At 49.1% G+C, this 15,292-nt stretch overlaps 6 protein-coding genes across 7 annotated transcripts; 2 read left to right on the top strand and 4 right to left on the bottom strand.

Moving 5' to 3' along the window:
- LOC108035004 (actin-related protein 3) lies at window positions 1-2,780 on the bottom strand. The gene is made up of 6 exons (XM_017110347.3): window positions 2,555-2,780; window positions 2,271-2,451; window positions 1,894-2,208; window positions 875-1,411; window positions 727-810; window positions 1-663 (listed from the first exon to the last, which is right to left on the bottom strand). The coding sequence occupies exons 1-6, from the start codon at window positions 2,596-2,598 to the stop codon at window positions 568-570; spliced, it is 1,257 nt and encodes a 418-aa protein (XP_016965836.1). The 5' UTR covers window positions 2,599-2,780; the 3' UTR covers window positions 1-567.
- A 526-nt stretch (window positions 2,781-3,306) lies between these two features.
- LOC108035002 (importin-7) lies at window positions 3,307-8,933 on the top strand. Its single transcript, XM_017110344.2, has 10 exons — window positions 3,307-3,682; window positions 4,482-4,717; window positions 4,781-5,278; window positions 5,343-5,519; window positions 5,919-6,064; window positions 6,123-6,920; window positions 6,981-7,204; window positions 7,268-7,578; window positions 7,634-8,106; window positions 8,175-8,933. The coding sequence occupies exons 1-10, from the start codon at window positions 3,593-3,595 to the stop codon at window positions 8,369-8,371; spliced, it is 3,150 nt and encodes a 1,049-aa protein (XP_016965833.1). The 5' UTR covers window positions 3,307-3,592; the 3' UTR covers window positions 8,372-8,933.
- A 262-nt stretch (window positions 8,934-9,195) lies between these two features.
- LOC108035305 (lariat debranching enzyme) lies at window positions 9,196-10,964 on the top strand. Its single transcript, XM_017110875.3, has 2 exons — window positions 9,196-9,456; window positions 9,513-10,964. The coding sequence occupies exons 1-2, from the start codon at window positions 9,260-9,262 to the stop codon at window positions 10,921-10,923; spliced, it is 1,608 nt and encodes a 535-aa protein (XP_016966364.1). The 5' UTR covers window positions 9,196-9,259; the 3' UTR covers window positions 10,924-10,964.
- LOC108035306 (2-aminoethanethiol dioxygenase) lies at window positions 10,955-11,896 on the bottom strand. Its single transcript, XM_017110876.3, has one exon. It carries the CDS (start codon window positions 11,788-11,790, stop codon window positions 11,068-11,070), a length of 723 nt encoding a protein of 240 aa, XP_016966365.1. The 5' UTR covers window positions 11,791-11,896; the 3' UTR covers window positions 10,955-11,067.
- Window positions 11,897-11,932: 36 nt separating this feature from the next.
- LOC108035307 (39S ribosomal protein L36, mitochondrial) lies at window positions 11,933-12,606 on the bottom strand. 2 transcript variants are annotated; one of them, XM_017110877.3, is made up of 2 exons: window positions 12,446-12,606; window positions 11,933-12,390 (listed from the first exon to the last, which is right to left on the bottom strand). In XM_017110877.3, the coding sequence occupies exon 2, from the start codon at window positions 12,388-12,390 to the stop codon at window positions 12,004-12,006; it is 387 nt and encodes a 128-aa protein (XP_016966366.1). In that variant the 5' UTR covers window positions 12,446-12,606; the 3' UTR covers window positions 11,933-12,003. The 2 variants fall into 2 exon arrangements, with proteins under 2 accessions (XP_016966366.1, XP_016966367.1); XM_017110878.3 differs by having other exon boundaries at window positions 11,933-12,399; window positions 12,446-12,567.
- A 7-nt stretch (window positions 12,607-12,613) lies between these two features.
- Window positions 12,614-15,121, bottom strand: LOC108035304 (SUMO-activating enzyme subunit 2). Its single transcript, XM_017110874.3, has 4 exons — window positions 14,866-15,121; window positions 14,652-14,806; window positions 14,302-14,589; window positions 12,614-14,224 (listed from the first exon to the last, which is right to left on the bottom strand). Exons 1-4 carry the CDS (start codon window positions 15,007-15,009, stop codon window positions 12,712-12,714), a joined length of 2,100 nt encoding a protein of 699 aa, XP_016966363.1. The 5' UTR covers window positions 15,010-15,121; the 3' UTR covers window positions 12,614-12,711.
- Between the last annotated feature and the right edge of the window lie 171 nt (window positions 15,122-15,292).

Here is a 15,292-nt window from a genome sequence, read left to right as displayed (position 1 = left end):
TTTTGAGCTTAAAGAGTGTTTTATTGATTTATTTAATGCCTTTTCAATTACGCTTATCAATATAACAAACAGATTTCTCATCAATATTTCTTATCGTTTTCCTTTTTTGTTCATTCAGTTTTCTGCGGTTTCCAGTTTCTCCCTCTATAAACCTTTCTTGCAGTTATTGCAATTATAAATATTTCTATGACAAGTAGATCTTTTTCGTATATAATTGTGTATAGAGCTGGGACTTCCAAGAGCTTAGTTTGATGTGACTGTGTGTGATCGTGTTCGAGTATGGTATAAAAGTCGACTTCTAGAAATAATGCACCTTAATTAGCGGGGTTTAACTGGCAGACATCGGAGTTGTTGCTTTAAAGTTAGCCTAACAGAATCACACGAAATTAAAGGGAACGAAAGTGATTTACACAGATTTAAGAGCTAAGCACATAGGTAGAAAATGATCATTACTAATACTTTAGCGCGGAATACATAATCGCAATATATATAGTTGGAGAACAAATCAAATTTAAAATAGAAGAATAAATCAATAATAATTGCTGCGGGCCGATTGGATCGGATCAATTATGTCATGGTACCGAAGACGGGATTGTGACGGCAAATGCTGGGGCCATACTCCTCATAGGCAGCCTTCGTGTGACACACCTGATAGAACTCGGGCTGGAATATGCGAAAATACATGGATTATTATAGTATTTCAGAAAATAAGGTACCTTAACTCACCGTTGAGGCCAACATGCTGCCTCCGAACCACACGGCATATCGCTGCATGTGATGCGTAATCACCTGAACATCAATTGGTTTTGGCTGTAACGATAAGTCATGGTCATAGTTAGTTGGATGACTCATTAGCTGTTGTGATATCACCCACCTTAATGCGTCCCTCGGACAAATTCTCGCTGATCCGCAGGCGCGTGTCCACCGATCGTTTGATATCTCGCTGCAACCTCCTGCCAAAGTCCTTGAACATCGTCGACCCACCGCTCAGGACAATATTGTTGTACAGCGGACGCCGCACATCTATGGGGCAGTTCTGGATGACATTGTCCACTATCTCCGACAGCGGAATGGTGAAGTCGGGGTTAGAGAACTCCGGATGGAAGAAGATCTCGGGCCCCAGGAAGCGCTCGTAGCCCACGTCCACGTTGAACGGCGCCTTGGTCACCGTGTTGACGCCCGTGAAGTTGCGTATCCACTTGCCCGGCTCCGTGTCGTACTTGGCAAACTCTTTGGCGATATCCGGACAGATGTAACAGTGCTTCTCCTTGATCGCTTTGGCAGTCTCGAGGCTCTGTTCCGGCGGAATGCCCACCTCGCGTTCGCGCAGCAGGCTCTGGATGAACGAGGTGATGTTGCGGCCGGCAATGGGGATGTGCTTGATGCAGGAGCCAATCACGTAGCCCTCGGCCTGTAAAATAAAGTGGAATTAATACATGTTTTGTTTATTTATAAATTATATAAGTATATATATATATATAATTATATAAGTACGTTAACTAAAATAAAGTCTCAGGCTTTAAAATGCTATATGAAAAAAAACATCAACATACAACAATGTTCAACTCGAATTATAGACCCATACATTTTCAAATGTTTTTTATAGATTAACAATCAGCACATTCCTGTATAAAATATTCCACCAATACTTTAGAATGGTTTATCAGTTGGAACTGAAACCTTAATTGATCATATAATAAATTCTATTAATATTTATCCATTTAATTCATTATTGAATATGTTTACCCTTTTAAAAGTTTAAAATCAGATAAATTGAAATATTTTAAAGAAAATTCTTAAGTTTTTTTAGGATAAGAATTCCTTTTCAAAGAGTTTCCACTGTACCCAATGCAAACCCAACTCTGCCGATAAGATATGGGCTGTGCTACTTACCACGGGTATGACGTGCGTCACTCCATCGCCGCTGTCCACCACGATGCCTGTGAGGGTGCGCTCCTCGGCGGATCGGGAGGCCCAACTGGCGGCCAGGGCGAGCACAGCCTGGACAGCGATGTACAGACCGGGAACGTTGAACGTTTCAAACATAATCTCTGCCGTGTACTCCCGGTTCTCGGGCGTATTTAGCGGCGGCTCGGTCAGCAGGAAGTAGTGATCCTCGGGCTCAGCGCGCAGATACTTGAAGACGCACTGCTCGAGGAAACGCTCCATCAAGTCCCAGTCCTCCACCAGACCATGACGCACCGGATACTGTGGGAATGGCAATATGATGGTGAAGTGGTTCCTTGATAATAACCGAAAGTGGGGCATACCTTAATAGAGTAGCCGGTGGCATCGAAGGCCTCATCGCCGATGAAGAAGTCCAGGTCCTCGATGCCTTTTGTGATGCGCCTTGTGTTGGTGTCGCCCACTCGGGCCGACTCCTTGATGGCAATCGCCGAGGGAATGATGAACTGGGGCTCCTTGTTGCCGGCAAAGCCCAGTTTGGTGTAGCTACAAACGCAAACAAACAGGGCATTAGTCAGACGACCTCTTTTCCGTCCAATTGGAGTCGCAGACCCCCGCAGGCAATCGGAACTGCAACTGAAACACTCACCCGGTGCCCACATCGATTACGCACGCCGGTAGCCTGCCTGCCATGGTCGCTGCTCGTCCGTTTGCCTTGCTGCCTGTTCAAGCTCTTGAGTTGCGATCCTCGCTCGTCTTTGACACCAATTTGAGATCGTTCCAGCCGCAGATAAAGCCCGATTTCTATATATTTTCAACCACACCTCCAACTATGTGTCACTTTGCTCTTCGTCACACACACATTCGCGTGTTCACGTACGAGCAGCTGCCAGGGCTGCGGCATTCGATAGGCAGTGCGCTGTGAATGGCGATTAGTCGGCAAGTTTTTAATGCTAAAAAATAATAATAATTTAGTAATACTTTTAACTAGTAATGGGTTGTTTTCGCTATTCAATGGCAAAGTTTAGTCTAGTAGGCTGTAGAATTGCTGAAAACAAGAGATTTACCTTCTTCACGAAAAATCCATGGCAGCTCTGAAACCTGTGAGCATCACTAGTATGCATATTTTTTCTTAAAATAAATGTTGAAATAATATTTTTAGTTTTTTAAATTATTAAATATAGCTTCCGGAACATTTGAAAACTAGTTACAGCTGCTTTAAAATTCACTGCATTCAAATTGTGATGCATTTTCAGCAAGTATGCTTGCAGTTAACCCTCAAAATCACCATCTCTCTCCTATTTACACTAGCCAGATTTGGCGGGAAAAGCTAGACTGTCACCGGCGGACCTTTTGCAGCCCTATTCGCGCCCTACACCGCGGCGCTTTCCAACACCGCCGCCGTCGGCTCTTCTTCTTCTACGCTTCGTTCGTCTCGCGAATTTCGGCGCTGTGTGTGTGCGTGTGTGGAGCCTTTTCCACGTTTTTTCCTCCGGAAAAGAGATTTGCAATTGGGCCCCCACATTGGAGCCACTTGTGCCGCGAGCATCGATCGAGCACGAAAACCAGGCAGAGCAGCGGGTGCACTGAGGGCGCAAGGTGACCGCCAGAGGACGACGACGACGACGACGAGAGCAGCAGCAGCAGAAAGACCGGCGAAACGTGGAAGCAGGCAGAAGTTGCGAAAATGGAGGCACAAAAACTCACGGAACTGTTGCGCGCAACTATTGATCCGAATCCGGAGCAGCGCAAGGCGGCCGAGGATCAACTGGCCCAGGTGAGTGCGCCCGCCGTGAAGAAAACACCGCCCCAGCCAGATTCGAAAGGTCTTCGAGGTGGCGCCATCGCCTAAAAACCATGTGCTTTTTTAATTGTTCGCTTTTAACCTCCCTCTCTCTCTCGCCCTCTCCCCCTGGACTTTGGGCTCGTGTGTGTGCTGGTGTGGGCGGGGGGAAAATGTAAGACGATATCGGTCAAAAAGTTTGCCCTTTATGTGTTTACCATTATCCCAACTATCCCACTTTCCGGTTTTTTGCCATCCAGAGGCAACAAGTCTATATCTGTGAAGCACACATATGTGCTATATATATACACCCCTGCACTGTGGTTTCGCCTTGATTCCACGGAACTGTATTGAATTGTTAATAAATAATGGCGGAAAAATCGCTGCGTTTCCCCTTAATTGGAGCTTACGCAATGGCCTTGGCATTAAATGCGTCCAATCAGGGCGACCAGTCTAATTAGACCCCCTCTTCCCGCAAGACCAATTGCTTTGGACCCACTGTACAGGCATGCTCATTACGACTGAGTCAGCATCTAACGATTTGCATGCCCCTCCCACGCCCACGCCCAACCACCCCCCGCACCACCCCCCGCACCACCCCCTCCCAATGTTAATTAACTTTATCAGCGTTTATGGCCAGTGGCAACTCTTGGCTCCTCCATATTAATTGAGCTCTGTGAACGGAATTTAAAGTGCTTCTGCCATCGGTTCTTTGGGCCAAATCAAACTCAACCCCACCCAAACGGCTGTGTAAACAAATCTATAGCATATCTATATATTATGAACCCCGCAGATACACAAAATCATTGGATTCGTGCCCACCATACTGCAGATCGTGATGCAGACAACGGTGGAGCAGCCGGTGCGCCAGGCAGGAGCTGTCTACCTCAAGAATCTGATCAACAGCAGCTGGTCGGATCACGAGGCTAAGCCCGGCGAGCCCATACCCTTCTCCATTCACGAGCAGGATCGGGCCATGATCCGTGGCGCCATTGTGGACGCCATTGTCCATGCCCCCGAACTGATCAGGTGGGTTTAGCCGTCGCCCATCGGAAATCCCCGGCAGAAGTCTAATCTTTCCTCTGCACACAGGGTCCAGCTGTCCGTCTGCGTGAATCACATCATTAAGAGCGACTTTCCCGGCCGCTGGCCACAGGTGGTGGACAACATCAGCATCTATCTGCAGAACCAGGATGTCAACGGCTGGAACGGAGCTCTGGTGACCATGTACCAGCTGGTCAAGACCTACGAGTACAAGCGCAGCGAGGAGCGTACGCCGCTGAACGAGGCCATGAACCTGCTGCTGCCCATGATCTACCAGCTGATGGTGCGTCTGCTGGCCGAGCAGTCCGAGCAGTCGGTGCTGTTGCAGAAGCAGATACTCAAGATCTACTATGCCCTCACGCAATACAGCCTGCCGCTGGACCTCATAACCAAGGAGATCTTCTCGCAGTGGATGGAGATTTGCCGCCAGGTGGCCGATCGTGCCGTGCCCGACAGCTCACACCTGGACGATGACGAGCGAACGGAGTTCCCCTACTGGAAAACCAAGAAGTGGGCCCTCCACATCATGGTCCGCATGTTCGAGCGGTGCGTTGGGGGAATGGCTTCTCTGCTTCTGTCCAGATAACTAATAGAGCTTGTATTTTTTCAGCTATGGCAGTCCCAGCAATGTGGTTAGTGAGAAATACCAAAAATTCGCCGAGTGGTATCTACCCACGTTCAGCCAGGGCGTCCTGGAGGTGCTCCTCAAGATCCTGGACCAGTACCGCAACCGCGTCTACGTCTCGCCGCGTGTCCTTACCGATGTGCTTAACTATCTGAAGAATGCGTAAGTATTCAGTCGGTTTTAGTTTACAAATACTCAATAATACATGCTGTTTCAATCAGAATTAGACTTTTCCTGCGATTTCAAGTGCTCTTAAAAGCTAATGTTGGTACTTTCTAAAAGTCCCTTCTCTGTAGGTCATTCATACAACAATTATTCTGCAGACATCAAGTCTGACAATTTTTAGAACTGATAAGATACACCATTTACAATAGTCGTTAAAATAATCGATTTAATCAGTTACGACTAGTTTGATTTAGCCCGGTCAGCCAACTAAATATAGGCAATAACTTATTGATTTGTTTTTGTTTATTTGCCTTATATTTGTTTGTTATTCAGAAAATATACAACCTCTTGATACCTTTTACGTTGCACTAAAAACGTATGTATTACCATTTTCAGGGTTTGCCACGCCTACACCTGGAAGCTGATCAAGCCCCACATGGTGGCCGTCATCCAGGATGTGATCTTCCCCATCATGTCGTTCACTGACTCCGACCAGGAGCTCTGGGAGAGCGATCCCTACGAGTACATTCGCTTGAAGTTTGGTAAGTAAACCAGTTAAACTAAACCTGAGGTTCCTTTACTAAAATCCATACCAAACAGATATCTTTGAGGACTATGCCACTCCTGTACCGGCTGCCCAATCCCTGCTGCATTCCATCTGCAAAAAGCGTAAGGGCATCCTGCCCAAGGCCATGGCCACCATTATGCAGATTATTACATCTCCGAATGCGGACAACAAGCAGAAGGATGGTGCTTTGCACATGATTGGAACGCTGGCCGATGTGCTGCTCAAGAAGGCTCTGTACCGCGATCAGGTGGAGTCCATGCTGACCACCTACGTGTTCCCAGAATTCCAAAATCCCGCTGGACACATGAGGGCGCGTGCCTGCTGGGTGCTGCACTACTTCTGCGACGTGCAGATCAAGAATCCCCAAGTGCTGGCCGAGATTATGCGTCTGACCACAAATGCTCTGCTCACGGACAAGGAGTTGCCCGTCAAAGTGGAGGCGGCCATCGGCCTGCAGATGTTCCTATCGTCCCAGGACGAGGCGCCACAATACGTGGAGGGGCAAATCAAGGAGATCACCAAGGAGCTGCTCACCATCATCCGCGAGACGGAGAACGAGGACCTCACGAACGTTATGCAAAAGATCGTGTGCACCTTCACCGAGCAGCTGCTGCCGGTGGCCACCGAAATCTGCCAGCACCTGGCCACCACCTTCAGTCAGGTCCTGGAGTCCGAGGAGGGATCCGACGAGAAAGCCATCACGGCCATGAGTCTGCTCAACACGATTGAGACTCTGCTCAGTGTGATGGAGGAGCACCCCGATGTCCTGCTCAACCTCCACCCGATCGTTATCAATGTGGTCGGACACATTTTCCAGCACAATATCACGGGTGAGTTGGGTTGCGCATTCATATCTTGAACTTGTTTTGATTTTGGCGTTACTCCCATAGACTTTTATGAGGAAACCTTCTCGCTGGTCTACGATCTGACGGCCAAGGCCATTTCTCCCGAGATGTGGCAGATGCTGGAGCTGATCTACCAGGTGTTCAAGAAGGACGGCATTGACTACTTCATCGACATTATGCCAGCGCTGCATAACTATGTGACGGTCGACACGCCCGCCTTCCTATCCAATCCCAACAGGCTGTTGGCCATTCTGGACATGTGCAAGACGGTGAGCTATTATTTAAACTTTGTTTTATTTTGTTTCTCTATTCTAATTATATATCCCCTTCAGATGCTTACTGGCAGTCCTGGCGAGGATCCCGAGTGCCATGCCGCCAAATTGATGGAGGTGATAATCCTGCAGTGCAAGGGACAGATCGACTCGGTGATACACATGTTCGTGGAGCTGGCTCTGTCCCGGCTAACTCGCGAAGTTCAGTCGTCGGAGCTGCGAACAATGTGCCTGCAGGTGGTGATCGCGGCCCTCTACTACAATCCCCAGTTGCTGCTGTCCATTCTGGACAAGATGTCCCAGCAGAACAACGAATCCATTAGCGCGCACTTTATCAAGCAGTGGCTTCACGACACAGACTGCTTCCTAGGGTAAGAATGCATGCACTCTAAGAAGAGCTGGGTTGTTTATTATAATCCTTTCCAGCATCCACGACCGCAAACTGTGCGTCCTGGGTCTGTGCACCCTCATCTCGCTGGGTGAAGCCAAGCCCCAGGTGCTGAGCGAGGTGGCCGGCAAGATTGTGCCCGCCCTTATTCTGCTTTTCGATGGTTTGAAGCGCGCCTATGAGTCGCGGGCTCAGGAGGAGGGGGAAGAAGAGGAGGAGGAGGACTGTGACGATTGTGAGGAGGCTCTGTCCAGTGACGAGGATGATATGGACGAAATGGCGCCCGACTATCTGGACAAGTTGGCCGAATTCGCCAAGACGAAGGGCGGTGAAGCGGGCTTTGAGGTGAAAGCCGAGATCAAGGACGAGGATGCGGATTCGGACGGCGAGGCCGAGGAGTCTGTGGGCGATCTGAACGAGACCGGGCTGGAGTCCTTCACCACGCCCATCGACGATGAGGAGAACGAGAGCGCCATCGATGAGTACTGGACGTTTAAGGAAGTTATCACAGGTATTTGGAGTTGCGCTTTCTGCTGAATTTTGGAAAGTGAATAACCATTTTATCCCCCTTCCCATCAGCACTTTCTGCACAAGACCAAGCCTGGTATGCGCTCCTGACCTCCAACCTCACGCCCGAGCAGGCCAAGGCGCTGCAAGAGGTGGTGGTGACCGCCGATCAGCGCAAGGCCGCCAAGGAATCGAAGCTGATCGAGAAACAGGGCGGCTTCGCCTTCCCACAGACCGCCGTGCCCACGTCCTTCAAGTTCGGCTCCTAATTAACTGAATTGACCAGATCACCAGAGACTTGGTTCGACATCTGACTTGATTGTTTCTCATATTCTTTCCAAAAAATAACAAAAACATCAAACAAACACATCTGGCATGCTGATGATGGCTTTAAAGGCATTCTCTAGGTTTTCGTACACTCCGTGTACCCATGCACGTCGATCGGTGAATTATTCGGATCCATCGGTCGAGCGGCGTGAAGACCGCGCTATATTTATTGTAGATTTATATTTTATTTCCTATTTCTTGGCCATGGCGGCCAACTAAATTATATATCTTAAGTCGAAAGTCCATTGTAAATCTTTGTATGTAAACAAAACGAAACGAAAAACAAACACGTCGAGGACGAGAAGGTCTCATCAAATGAGATTGTGCCCACCAGCACGCCCCGCAGAACTCCAAAAATGATGGCATCTAGGTCAGAGAATGAGAATTCAACGCAGAGCATTTCACATACATTTTCTTTACACACACATACACGTATATTCTGTACTAAATGAAGCGATATTTTTGAAAAATAAAAAAACATTTTTAACGTTTGAACTGGAAAAAGGTGTATCCCATGCGAATATAGCTGTGTTATCCGGGAATTAACTTTTATTTTAAATTATGGTTAAAAATTTGTATATATATACGAATATTTAGAAAACATTTCTACTTATTTTTCTTATTTAAGTGTTGTTTTATCAAGAATCTCTTTAAATTTGGCGCGCATAAACTGTATTATCGATAAATAGTGCTTAAAGACGTTTTCGCGACTGGGATGAATATGTATATCGATAATCGATCGGTAGTTTGAGCTATCGTTCTTCGATATCAGGCCGTGTTTGTTTACAAACTGAAATTTAATTAATAAGCCGTGAATTTCCTTAATAACCATGAAAGTAGCTGTAGAGGGATGCGCCCATGGCGAACTGGAGCGTATATACGACACCATAGCGAGCATAGAAAAGGACAGCGGCACCAAGATCGACTTGCTGCTGTGCTGCGGCGACTTCCAGTCCACCCGGAATCTGGAGGATTTGCAGACGATGGCGGTGCCAAAGAAGTACCTGGACATGTGCTCCTTCTACAAGTGAGTAGGGCTATCGCCAGTCATTAGTAGAAGGGTTCATATTTTCCCGCCAACAGATACTACAGCGGTGAGCTGGTTGCTCCCGTCCTGACCATTTTCATTGGCGGGAACCACGAGGCCTCCAATTACCTGCAGGAGCTCCCCTATGGCGGCTGGGTTGCTCCCAACATCTACTACCTCGGCTACGCCGGCGTGGTGAATGTGAATGGTGTTCGCATCGCTGGAATAAGTGGAATCTTTAAGGGTCACGACTTTTTGCGTGGCCACCACGAGTATCCTCCCTATACAGACTCCACGTGTCGCAGTGTCTACCATGTGCGGCAGCTTGAGGTCTTCCGGCTAAAGCAATTGTCCGGCAAGGTGGACATCTTCCTGTCCCACGACTGGCCCTCGGGGATATATGAGTACGGCAACAAGGCGCAGCTGCTGCGCAAGAAACCCTTCTTTGCGGCGGACATGGAGGGCGGTAAGCTGGGCAGTCAGCCACTGGAGGAGTTGCTGAAAGCCATTCAGCCGGCTTACTGGTTTGCTGCTCATCTGCACTGTAAATTTGCCGCCTTGGTGCCCCATAATTACAGCCAAAAGCGAGCGGACGACGAATCTTCCTCCTCCAGCAGCAGCAGCAGTGAGGATGAGGGAGAGGAAGAGAAGAAGAAGAAAACTCGGACGCCTCCACCAACTAAACAAGTTCCAGTGACAAAATTCCTGGCTCTGGACAAATGTCTGCCGCGACGCGCATTCCTGCAGGTGGTTGAGATACCGAGTGACCCCATTGAGGGCAAACCTCGTCTGGACTACGACGCCGAGTGGCTGGCTATCCTGCATAGTACAAATCATTTGATTTCCGTAAAGGAGAACTATTACTATTTGCCCGGGAAAAAGGCGGGAGAGCTTACAGAGAGATTTAACTTCACGCCCACCGAAGAGGAACTGGAAGCGGTGACCACAAAGTTCCAGAAACTCCAGGTGCCGGAGAACTTCGAGCGCACGGTACCAGCTTTTGATCCCGCAGAGCAGTCCAACTACAAACACATGGTTGTGGGTCAACCGAAGGTGCATTTGAATCCACAAAGTAATAGCTTTTGCGCCGCCTTGGGCATAGATGATCCACTGTGCTTAGTTCTTTTGGCCAATGGCAAAGAGCTGCCACCGGTTGGATGTGCTGAACTTGTCGCTGTTGCGGCGAACGATAGCACTAAAGTGGAGCAGCTGAAAGAAGACATAAGTGAACCTTTGGTCACGCCCACAAAGCGGAAACTGAACTTATCTTTGCCAGCTCCTATATCAGCACCTGCAGATACTACCGATAAAAACGTGATAGATCTGCCCGAGGAGGTGGAACCTGAGGAAACGATTGCAGAAGCAGAAGCACCTACGCTAGAGGAACCAGCTTCAGTGCCCGCTAGTCCCAATCTCAAGAAGCTGAAGCGACGGAATCAGAATATATACCAAGCACAAGATGATTAAAACCTAACAAATTCCGTGGAAGCGGAGTGAATTCTACAAAAAAAGAGGCAATTTTATTTAAATAACACAGAAGATACTTGGCTGATACGGGCAGCCAACGGGTGATGATGGGCGAATAAATAGGAGGGTTTTAGTTGCGGCGATTTACTGTGTCCCGGTGGCATTTTCGGCATAGACCTCGTCGGCGCACTGAAAGGCGGCCTGCACCACGGACTCGGGCGTGTCCACCACATCGCAGTAGTACGTCTCCGGCGAGGGGATGCAATGCAGCTGCACCTGGCCGGCGTCCATCAGGGCGCGATAGAAGCGGCACTGTCGCGGTCCATATGTGGGCATGTCGGCATCGTACGGCGGACTGAGGATGTCGAAGAATGCCGCCACACCATTGCCAAACTGGGCAATCTGATGGTAGTTCCTCTTCCGCGGCGTCAAGGTGGCACACGGACTTGCAGGTGTGACCAAGTTGGGTTCCTCGGCTTTCACCTTCACCACTAGGGGATGCGGGTCGTAGGTCAGCGGCTCATCCGGGCCCAGTTGTTGTGAGAAGCTGTCCACCCTCAACTGGCCCCAGATGCAGCGAAGGAGGCCAAACATCATGGGGTGATCGTGCAGGGGAATCACACTCGCTCCGCGCACAATGAACAGGCTCATGGAGAAGCGGTCGTCCTCGAAGATATGCATGTAGCTGCAGGGCGCCCGGTGGCCGGCCACGCTGCGAAAGAGTTCCTCGCGCAGATGCAAGTCCCGGTAGGTCAGCTCATCGGTCAACTGGCGCAGATGCTGCAGATTCGCATTGAAGCTGGCATGATTCGCCCGGTCGAACGTCTTGAAGGCCTGCCGCAGCACATTGGTGAAGTGCGTCGTCATCTTTTCCGGTCAGTTGTACTGCACTCCGGCCGGTTAGACAAGGAACGGCAAGAAACAAGTGCAAATCTCTTCCAGAATCAAGATAAACAAACCATCAGCTGATCCAGTGTTGGTAAACGAATCGAGGCAGGGGCCACTTGGATTTCCTCTTTTTGATGTTGTTTATTTAAGAACAAGATTTAAACGAATGCTTTTATTAATGCCTAATTAGGACTAGTAGCCGCGCTCCTTGGACTGGGTGGCGTGCGTCAGGATCCAGGACTTGTAGTCGCGCTTCTTCATCGACATCTGCTTGTGGCGCGGGTGCGTGGGGCAGATGACATAACCGCGCTCCTGGCGCACCACGATGTAGCAGTCCTTGCAGCGCCGCTTCAGGCGACCCTTGACCTTGAAGCCGGCCACCTGTTGGACCAGTGTGGAGGCGGGACTAAGGAGTCCCGATCCTTGTGAAATCCCGCTTGCGGCGACCATCATCTGTGCGTTTTGCACAGTTCCCGTCGTAGGAGCCGCCGGTCGCGTGAGAATATGGAAGCCGCGTGCGGCACTGAGTCCACTCCACAGGCGTGAGCCTTGTTGCAGGATTCTACTGGCCAGGGACATCTGGAACAACTGTTTTCATTAAGATTTTCATGGAAATCTAAAGGGAAAAGCTCACGTTTTGGATCCACTACCCAACAACCGATAACAAATACAATGACTGTGAATCCTATCCAACACTGGATGGTCCCAATAAGTTATCGAATTTTGAAAAACAAAAAAGCGTTGCCTATTTATTGGAATTGTTATCATAAGTTATTTTACAAATAAATGAAAACTCCGAGCATTATGATGTGTTATGAAAACAAAATGCTGTTTATTAAAAGGAAATTAGGAGATATTGTGTGCACCCTAAAACTTATTCGAATAGTTTATGCTTTCTGATTAATCGATACTGATGACTTCAACTGGATTGGTCAGCGACTCATCCAGTCTGGAGCGCTTGCTTTTGGTGGGTGCGGCAGGCTCGTCATCAGAGGAATCCAAGATCTCTGTGATGTCCTCGTCCTCAATCACTTCACTCGGCTTGCGCTTTGCGCCCACCTTGGGTGGGCTCTGCACGGTGAGTTTGTCGGTGGCCACGACAACGACATCCGCCTCATCCTCGTCCTCCTCGATCATCAGACAATCGTCGTCATCCTCCTCAACCACTTCGGTGGGCCGGCTGCGCTTTGAGGTAGATGGACCATCGTCCTTTGAGTCACCTTCTCCGTTGGCAGAGCGCTTCTTGGCAGATTTCGGTTCGTCCTCCTTTTCTGCCTCGCCATCCTTCTTCTGCTCCTCCTCCTTGGGCTTCAATTGCTCGGCATCGGCCACGACTTCGAACAGGGCCTCATCCCGCTCCGCATCGAAGTGGGATATTATGATGCTAAGCTCATAGTTCTGGAAGAAGTCGTCGCATTTGAGGATCACACCATCAACAATGTTCAATTCGCTTAGGAGCTTGCCCTCGTTGGATTCGGTTTCGCCCTCCTCCGAGGAGATCAGAATGGAGCCGTTGCTCTCCACAGTCACATCCGGATTAAGCATGTTAAGCGTCTTCACCAGGACGTCGTCGCGCAGCTCCTTTATGCGGATGCGTTTGGTGTCAACCTTGAGAGTAATGGCCGGATCGCTGGCGCACACATAGCAGTTGGGATTGGGACCCGGGAGAATAGCGTCTGGAACAAGGAAGTGATTGCGTGCATTTGGCCTGAGACGGGCATAGACCGCCTTGCACTCCTCCCATTTGGCCTGCAAAACTTTGAAAGCACGCATAACCGAAATGCCCGCAGTAATCGCATTGGTCGTGGCAATGGCGGGAATAATGTTACCGGCCATCGACTTAATCTCGAATCTCGACTTGCGCTCGATGTTGAAGATGTGGGATCGCACGTTGGCGCAGGCGGCCACGAAATCCATGGCCGGTTGGTCGTCCTTGTCCCAAGACAGCGTGTCGTCACCTTCGAGTTTTAGGAAAGTCAAGCTCAACTCTTTCAAAGCATTGGCAAAGACTTGAGCGCACTCCTCAATGGTCCAAACCTTGTGGTGCTGCTTAGCCACATCCTTTTCGTCGCCGGCGGAGTCCTTGGGCACCAGGGTGTCCCACTGCACGGGCACGGGGGCCTTGCGCGTCTTCCAGAGATTCGACATGCGCAACAAGTAGGTAATGTCCTCGTTGAAAAACTTGTTGAACAGCTTGGCGGGATCGTAGTTGCAGTCCTTGGCCCACTGGCGGGTGTTGATGCGCACTATGTTGCCGTTGGCCGTATCCTCCTTGGACTCCTCATTCTTTTCTTTTTCCTTTTCACCATCTTGGGGTTCAGCATCCCCATCGGCGCTATCTTTCTCCTTGGCATCGGGATCAGCGGCATCGGGCGAAATATCCTCATCTTCCAGAGACTCTCCGAAGAGTTGACTGAAACAGGAAAAGAAAATGTAAGATTTAAGTTACTCTTACATAAATGCAATAAAATATTCCAAGTAAAAACTCACTTGAAAAGATGCTTGGCCCAGACGATGCAGTGAATCGGTTCGGAGGGCGTGTTGCGGATAGTGCAGCCGGGAAAGCTTCGCTGTTTATCCTTCGGCGTGCACTCGTAGCACTGGGTGAGTCCACGCTTAATCAACTCCACCTGGCCATTGTAGCCGGCGGTGCCGCTCTCGATCAGCGGGACATCCGCATTCAGGCACATGCGATTCACATGGTTCCTGGCCGCCCTGTTGTCCAGGGCACTGAGCACCAAGTCGAACTTCTTGAAGAAGCTGACGCCATAGTCAGTGCTGAAAAGGGTCATGGGTTAACTACACAAAATTCATACAGGATGTAGAATATCCGAACTCACGAGGTGACGCTATCATGATAGGCTGTAATCTTGGCATCCGGATTGAAGCTCAGGGCGCTTTCCCTCGCCACCCGCGCCTTCGATTTGCCAACATGCTCGCGATGGAAGAGGAACTGTCGGTTCAGGTTGCTCAGGTCAATGGTGTCCAGATCGATCTAGTTGAAGACAACATATTAAAGCGTTTGTACATTAAAAGCCTCCTCGAAAAACTTACAATTTCGATATCTGTAAAGCCGCTGAGCACAAGGTTTTTGAGCACCTCGCAGCCAATTCCGCCGGCTCCCACGACCAGCACTTTGGACTTCTTCACCAGCTCCTGCAATCTGGCCGGGAACACACCATCGATAGCTGCAGCCATTTTCTCTATTTACGCTTTTCTTTTTCGTATTTTCGCAGGGAAAATTGCAAGTCGGCGAGATAGATAAACCGAAAAAAGTGACGCCGCCGGTAGAAGTGTTGGAAAGCGTTAAGGATGAGACACGGCCATTCCCAGGGATGGCAAATAGAGTGATTAAAAGCGTGACTGACAATGTTACTTAATAACAAAAAATGTAATATGTTAAATCAAGAAATATTATAAGCAAACATAAAGGTGTAAAGCATTTGCGTAGGTAAACAAATCATGAAACTTGTTACCCTTT

The sequence above is a fragment of the Drosophila biarmipes genome, chromosome 3L, assembly GCF_025231255.1.
Source record: "Drosophila biarmipes strain raj3 chromosome 3L, RU_DBia_V1.1, whole genome shotgun sequence".
Lineage (NCBI taxonomy): Eukaryota > Metazoa > Arthropoda > Insecta > Diptera > Drosophilidae > Drosophila > Drosophila biarmipes.
Note: the sequence above shows the minus strand (reverse complement) of the source record. Positions and strands in the feature narration are given on the sequence as shown.

Bases quoted from the DNA above. Each gene is read 5' to 3' on its own strand.
- LOC108035004 (XM_017110347.3), bottom strand. From the start codon at position 2,598: ATGGCAGGCAGGCTACCGGCGTGCGTAATCGATGTGGGCACCGG. The intron at 2,452-2,554 runs GTGAGTGTTTCA...TTGCGTTTGTAG, and splicing joins GTAATCGATGTGGGCACCGG to CTACACCAAACTGGGCTTTG. The intron at 2,209-2,270 runs GTATGCCCCACT...CCATTCCCACAG, and splicing joins CCACCGGCTACTCTATTAAG to TATCCGGTGCGTCATGGTCT.
- LOC108035002 (XM_017110344.2), top strand. From the start codon at position 3,593: ATGGAGGCACAAAAACTCACGGAACTGTTGCGCGCAACTATTGATCCG. The intron at 3,683-4,481 runs GTGAGTGCGCCC...TGAACCCCGCAG, and splicing joins CCGAGGATCAACTGGCCCAG to ATACACAAAATCATTGGATT. The intron at 5,520-5,918 runs GTAAGTATTCAG...TACCATTTTCAG, and splicing joins CTTAACTATCTGAAGAATGC to GGTTTGCCACGCCTACACCT.
- LOC108035305 (XM_017110875.3), top strand. From the start codon at position 9,260: ATGAAAGTAGCTGTAGAGGGATGCGCCCATGGCGAACTGGAGCGTATA. The intron at 9,457-9,512 runs GTGAGTAGGGCT...TCCCGCCAACAG, and splicing joins GACATGTGCTCCTTCTACAA to ATACTACAGCGGTGAGCTGG.
- LOC108035306 (XM_017110876.3), bottom strand. From the start codon at position 11,790: ATGACGACGCACTTCACCAATGTGCTGCGGCAGGCCTTCAAGACGTTC.
- LOC108035307 (XM_017110877.3), bottom strand. From the start codon at position 12,390: ATGTCCCTGGCCAGTAGAATCCTGCAACAAGGCTCACGCCTGTGGAGT.
- LOC108035304 (XM_017110874.3), bottom strand. From the start codon at position 15,009: ATGGCTGCAGCTATCGATGGTGTGTTCCCGGCCAGATTGCAGGAGCTG. The intron at 14,807-14,865 runs GTAAGTTTTTCG...GTCTTCAACTAG, and splicing joins GCTTTACAGATATCGAAATT to ATCGATCTGGACACCATTGA. The intron at 14,225-14,301 runs GTGAGTTTTTAC...TTCCTGTTTCAG, and splicing joins TGGGCCAAGCATCTTTTCAA to TCAACTCTTCGGAGAGTCTC.